Here is a 6,997-nt window from a genome sequence, read left to right as displayed (position 1 = left end):
AGACTATGAGTCCCACCGGGAACGGGCGGCCCGTCGTGACGGCGCTGGCGGCCGCAGAGGAGGAAGCCATCCACACCCGCATTGTGAAGAAACGACAGAAGAGGAACATGCGCGCCCTCGCTCGAGAGCAGAATCGGGCGGTCCGTGCCATGGCCGGACTGCCGCCGAAGGAGGAGGAGAAGGACAACGATAGCGAGGACAGCTCCGGCGACGAGCAGATCCGGCTCGATCCGTACCATGTCTTCGACCGGCACTTCCGCGAGAAGGACGGCAAGGGCGTCGGAAAGGGCAAGGGCTGCCGTGGATGAACTTCACCATAACCAAACATGCCAAAATTTGGTATTCCAATGTCATTGTTTAGTTGGTAGTGATGGAGTAGCCGGACAATGTGTGTGAATCGACGTAGTTGCATGAGTTTGTATTGATTTGAGATATCATAATTGAGATGTCCGAATGTGAATTACATTATTTGAGGGATGCCCGGTCAGTACCAGCGGATGCGCCCAGGCGCGTCCGCAGGCGTTTGAGGGACCGGGTTTGCCAAGTCCGCCTGTAGATGCTCTTACAGGCTTGTTTCTTTTCTTTCCTCTGGCTCTTTAATGGTTTTTTAGGGACTCACTTTTTATTGTTGCATCATGGGGAAAAAATGTCAGTCGGTCCTTTTAGTTTCAAAAAATGTAATGCAAATAAACATTTTTTGATGGATTGAAAAATATCTTTAATTTAACAAAATGATTGTTGATCTGCAAAAAGTTAAGGAATTTGAATTTTCTCCAAGAATATTAAAAACGTACATGAATTTAATAAATTTTGTGAATTGACTTTTTGCAAATTTTAAATTTGTTGGTGAATTTATAAAAATGCTAAGTTGTGGTAAATAAAATCTTAATCATATATTTCGATTTTTTTTGCCATATATTAGAAAGAGTTCAACGTAATGGAAAAAGTTCACCATATATTATAAAACGATCATCATATATTAAAAAATTTAAATGTGTAATTGAAAATGTTCAGCGCATAGATATATCTGAAAAAGTTCATCATATATTAAAAAATCATCATTTATGAAATAAATTGACTATATAATAAAAAAATATTCAGTGCATATTAATAAAATGTTGACCATGTATTTAAGAAAAGACAAAACATAAAACCGAAAAAGGAAGAAAAACAGAATACAGAAGAGGAAAACTTGCCAATCAAAACAAAGGAAAAAAAACTGGCGAAAAGCTTCAAAAACCAGTGGAAGCTTCCAAAAACCGGAGCACCTACTGGACCAGCCGTTTATATCCTTCTGTAGGTGATGGCTGTGTAAACGTTCGCAACAAGCGACACATTATGCAGGCAATGGCGATGGCTGTGTCACACATATCAATCGTGGGCGTCCACCTCGCCGGCAACTGTTCCAGCTTGGGATCGTCCCACTATGCTATGGTAGTTTTGGTTTTTTCTGTTCTCTAGCGCTATTAGTCGTTTCCCAGCCGAGGTAAATTTCAAATATGAACACGTAAGTAGCACAGTAATGTCACACACTTGGACATTTGTTTTAGATAAATATTTCATGTGTTTAAAAAATGATAAGAGTGTATTAAATACTGTTAAATGCATATTTAGAAAATGTTCACGGTTGTGTGCATCGCTTGATATAGAGGCCGGGGGTAATCCTCCTTTTTTTATTTTTTTCCAAAATGTTCAATGTCAATGTGTGATTCAAAATGTTCATAGAATTTTAATAAAATATTGGAAACACTTAAAAATTCTTGACATGTCTAAAACAAAGTTAATGACATTTATGAAAAATGATCAATGTGTGCTTAAAACATGTACATCGTGTATTTCTATGAAAAGTGCATTTCCTAAATATGCGGTGACTTTTTTTTATGAAAGAAGGAACTGGTGACTTTGGTATTACCCTTTAATAAGGTAGAAAAATTAAACAAAATAAAAAATTCTAATGAAAAATGAACAAAGAAAAAGCCTTGCATACAACTTTGCACTAAAATTGCATTTTTTAATATGCAAGAATACACATATAATAGTGCAATTTTCAGAATCTAGTATAATTTAGACACATATTATTTTAGTACATGTGTGCATACTAAATAATAATAATAATAATAATAATAATAATAATAATAATAATAATAAATTTTTATAAAAAATGAATTAGTCACCTTAGTGTTAGCATTAAAAATGAGAAAATAAAAAAATTTAAAAAATTCCACACAATTAACATAAAAATACACTTTTTATAATATGTAAGAATAAACATATAATAGTGACATTTCCACACTCTAGTATAATGTGTACACATATTTGTATAGTACTTGTGCCTACATATTTACACACACTCAACATCGAAAGGTACACATCAAGAAAAAAAAACCAAACTAAAAAACAAAAAAAACGAAGCAGACACAAAACACAAGGGGAAAAAGCATGCGCATGTGCGCGCGGGCACACACACACACACACACACACACACACACACACACACACACACAAATTGGCATGCATTTCATCCATGCATGTGCGTGCAAGAGTGCGTGAGTTGGAGACATGCATGCATGAAGAGGTTGCATCAAGCACTCAGCAAGAAAATACATGAAATGGATTGAACAAATAAACGGGCCAGTCAAATCCTTGGTGAGCTTTCACACACGTATCACAAAGCACCTTGAAACAAGGCTACAGTTTGACTGCTCGAAAATGAAAATTTAGTCGACTGACATATAGCTAAAGCAAAAAAAGGTGTGACAAATAATCTAATCCCTGAGAACTATATCCTTCCTATTTGAAAAAGGAAATCTCCATATACCACCTAAAAGTCCATTCACACCTTCACTTGTGGCCCAGCCCATTGGATCCCTTCCACTTTTAACCACTTTATCGAGAATATGGTTATCTTTCTGCCTGGGGTAGCTGCATACGACGGCGCACCTAACGTTCCCAAGGTTGGAAGGCCGGCTATGCAAAGTAGCTTAGGTGGTTAGCATCGAGTCAGCATGTTAATCCCCTGGATACTTTTGTTAACGTAACCCATACCTTAAAGTAAAATATACCAGTGAGTACAAACGACGCCCAGAAAAAGAGAGCTCTAACCAAGTTCCAGGTCCGGTCCCTTTCATAATCCCCATACGGCACCACTCGATCGCACTCGGGGAATTGGCAGATTCTGCCATGGCACAGACCGCCACGAGCGGCGTGCACACAACGCCCACGCACCACGATGTTCTGTTTGCTTGACACCCCACCCCAAGCCCACAACGATCATCGCTTTTGTCCAATACTCCTACATATCTACTACCCAACGATGCTACACCTACGGACATATTTTACAGGATGGCTGACACGGAAGGATGTGGCAAATTATGGTTGGAGAGTAGAGGGGAGAGCGGCCCAACGGTGCAAATCACGAGAGGGAATGATTGGTGGGAGAGCTTTCCGTAACTTCAATCCGTAGAAACTTGCCGTAGATCTACTACCCTCGAGACGACCACAAGGAGCATGCATGCATGCATGTGCGCGCCTAACAAATCATGCGGGGACAGGGCAATCAAGGGCGACGCCGAGCAGTGTCGTCTAGCTTCACCAAATGGACCTCCAGCCCCGCTCCGAAATGGACACGGCAACCACCAGTCCACCACCACCGTCGACTCCATTGATCCGCCCATGCAAACCACCCCGCCTTTTCCTCGAACGAGCGGGCTAGAGGACGGCATGTGCGGACGAGCACACGTCACGAGCGTGCGGAAAGGCATGGCGCGCTGGTGGTGACCGTGTGCGTCGGTTTGGGATCCTGTGTGCCCAGTTGGCTCCGATCCCTCGCCAAAGGCCATATATACACAGTCACACTCCCACCCGCTCGTGGCCTCACTCATCACACTCCTTCCACTGTCCCCAGGTCCTACAATCACAGAGCAGGCGAAGGAACCAGAGGGTGAGCCCAGCTGCAACCGTGGGGGCGAGGAGAGATCAAACCGGCGAGTCCTGTAGCAGGGAGCTAAGGGGCATGGCGGACTGGGCGCCGGTGTTCATCGGCCTGGTGCTCTTCATCCTCCTCTCGCCGGGGCTGCTGTTCCAGATCCCCGGCAAGGGCAGGATGGTGGAGTTCGGCAACTTTCAGACCAGCGGCATCTCCATACTCGTCCACGCCGTCATCTACTTCGCCCTCATCGCCATCCTCATCCTCGCCGTCAACGTCCACGTCTTCCTCGGCTGACCAGGAGACGCCGCTACCTGCTACCTCCTCATCGCTCAACAGTTAGGTATCGTGGTCGTGGAGGATCGAGAGGAATACCCAGTCACTGTCGCGTTCATCTTCAGGCTTCCTGATGGTTTAGCTTCTAGGAGCGCAGGGAGGCACAGTATGTTGTCCATTGGGCAATTTAGTTGATGATTTGATATTTTATCAGGAATGTATAGCTCCAACTTCTCTGTGCGCTGTTTCGTCTGATGGTAACTGAGAATCAATTGCAAACTGAACTATGTTGAGGAATCTCATCTTTAGAGAGAAAGCATATATGAGCATTCCACATGATGAACTTTAGTCGTTGATCAATGCTCGTACCAACCGTCTTTCCCATTTTTACAATTATTGATTTCCCAAACTGAGGCCACCTAACCATCTTGTTGGTACTTGCAACTGTTCTTTTTCGTACGTTTCTTCTTTGTGTACTTTACTCTTTCTTTGTTTTTCAACTAGAGTTATCATTCTTGATCCTTACACGCCGGATGAAGTACAATGCCCAAAAATGCAGAATGAGTAATTGAGTTTAGGGATGTAAACCGAGTAGCATTTAATCCCGTTTAAACCCACTTATGGTCTAACAGTCCAATAAAAAAATCAGGGAAAATGAAATATCTAGCTAGCTAAAACTTACTAAATGGACTTGCAGACGTCGTTCATTTGCCATTTACGGTCCCTAATCGAGTTACTTGTCCAAGGAGATCAATCCATTGGGGGGCCCCGCCGCCGCCGGCACTGCCTGGGCTTTGCCCGACTGTGTCCCTCGGCAGCGGCGATGGGGGAGGGAGGGTGGAGGAGGGCCGGCGGCGGAGGGAGCTAGGGTTCCCCCGAGTCGCTTCAGAGAGGGACGTGAACATGACAAGTTAGGCACCCGGCTACATGAGGGGATGTTTTAGATAACAGTTGGGATGCGCATGGCTGCGTTTTGTTTTGTACGCACATGTGATATACATTTGCAGCACAAAGGGGTGCTGCCTCAATTTGAGACCGCAAAAATATAGAGATAAGTTCCTGGATGCAAACTGAGCTAACTTAGATTGTTAGATTCCTTGTGGTGGAACCAACCTACCAGGGTTTAAGTTTTAGACTTGTCATTGGTGCTCGCATTTTCTTAGATTTATTTCAGACTTTTCAGCGATGTTCGTTCAGTGGGAGAGATGTTCCTGTTGACTACGAGGCGTCTGTGTTGACTTCGTCAATCTCAAAATGTGATGCCGGCTCAGTGTTTTAGAGATGCTCGCGGGGATAGGTTGAACATGCATGTGTTCATAGAGGTGAGTGTCTGTACATGTATGTGTGCATCTATGTAACTTTGTTTAAAAAAATGGTGAGATTCCTGGATAGTCAAGTAGAAGTTTAGTGAGAGAGAATCGAAAGATCCTGTTGCTGTTGCTAGGAGGATCGTAACCTGCCACAGCGAACCTCCTCCCAGTGCCCCCCCCCTCGCCGCTGCCGCCGTCGGCCTCCTGGCCAGCCGGGGTGGCGGCGGGGCGCCCCTTTCCCCTCTCAATCCCCTCTCTACTCGACCCCACAGTGAATGTTAGTTTGCATCGGATCCAGGGACTCGATTGCTCATAGTTCGCATCAGATCCAGGACTCGATCCCTCACGCCGGTGCCTTCGATCCAGCGACTGGATCACTCACGCCGGCGCTCCAATCAAGTCGGTGCCTTTGATCCAGCGATTGGATCACTCACGTCGGCGCTTCAACAGATCGGGCGGATGCCTTCGATCCATCGCTCGCGGCTGCACTCCAATTGATCGATCGAGCCGGTGCCTTCGGTCCTAGCAGGATCTGTGTTGTGGCTCGGGCCAAGTCAAAGGATGTGCCCCCGCATGGTCTCGTCGCAGCCAGCCCACCAGATCTGATGGCGGCCAGGTTCTACTGGCTGCTGGCGTCCAAATCAGACTGGGAGATGTGCGCTACGGCTGGATCTTCGTCGTGAAGGATGCCGTGAAGCCGTTGTTGGTGCGTCTAGCATGAAATTGGTGATGTTGCGGGATGTAGCCGGAAGGCCCTTTCGTGGTTTTGGTGGCTCTTGCTCCGGCCAATTTGCTTCGACGGTGAGATGCAATCTACAAATGACAACTTGACACAGAGGGTGTGATTGTGCAGTGGTGCCAAGCCCCAACATTGCTCTAGGATTGTGGAAAAGTGGTGGCGACAACAGATGATTGACTCCGAGTTGATGGTGCTTCTTGAGTACCTGGTCTCGAGCTCCGGGATGAAAATCCTAGGTCTGTTTTTCACCGGAGCTCGAGACCAGGTACTCAAGAAGCACCATCAACTCGGAGTCAATCATCTGTTGTCGCCACCACTTTTCCACAATCTCAGAGCAATGTTGGGGCTTGGCACCACTGCACAATCACACCCTCTGTGTCAAGTTGTCATTTGTAGATTGCATCTCACCGTCGAAGCAAATTGGCCGGAGCAAGAGCCACCAAAACCACGAAAGGGCCTTCCGGCTACATCCCGCAACATCACCAATTTCATGCTAGACGCACCAACAACGGCTTCACGGCATCCTTCACGACGAAGATCCAGCCGTAGCGCACATCTCCCAGTCTGATCTGGACGCCAGCAGCCAGTAGAACCTGGCCGCCATCAGATCTGGTGGGCTGGCTGCGACGAGACCATGCGGGGGCACATCCTTTGACTTGGCCCGAGCCACAACACAGATCCTGCTAGGACCGAAGGCACCGGCTCGATCGCTCAATTGGACGGCAGCCGCGCGCGGTGGATCGTAGG

The 6,997-nt window shown here is 46.1% G+C and overlaps 1 protein-coding gene across 1 annotated transcript; it reads left to right on the top strand.

Moving 5' to 3' along the window:
* The first annotated feature begins 3,860 nt into the window (after positions 1 to 3,860).
* On the top strand, positions 3,861 to 4,549 carry LOC125529389. Its single transcript, XM_048693803.1, has one exon. It carries the CDS (start codon positions 4,013 to 4,015, stop codon positions 4,220 to 4,222), a length of 210 nt encoding a protein of 69 aa, XP_048549760.1. The 5' UTR covers positions 3,861 to 4,012; the 3' UTR covers positions 4,223 to 4,549.
* Positions 4,550 to 6,997: the final 2,448 nt, after the last annotated feature.

This window comes from Triticum urartu, unplaced genomic scaffold (genome assembly GCF_003073215.2).
Source record: "Triticum urartu cultivar G1812 unplaced genomic scaffold, Tu2.1 TuUngrouped_contig_5569, whole genome shotgun sequence".
Classification (NCBI taxonomy): Eukaryota; Viridiplantae; Streptophyta; class Magnoliopsida; order Poales; family Poaceae; genus Triticum; species Triticum urartu.
The sequence above is the reverse complement of the archived record's forward strand: the minus strand, read 5'-3'. Positions and strand labels throughout refer to the sequence as shown.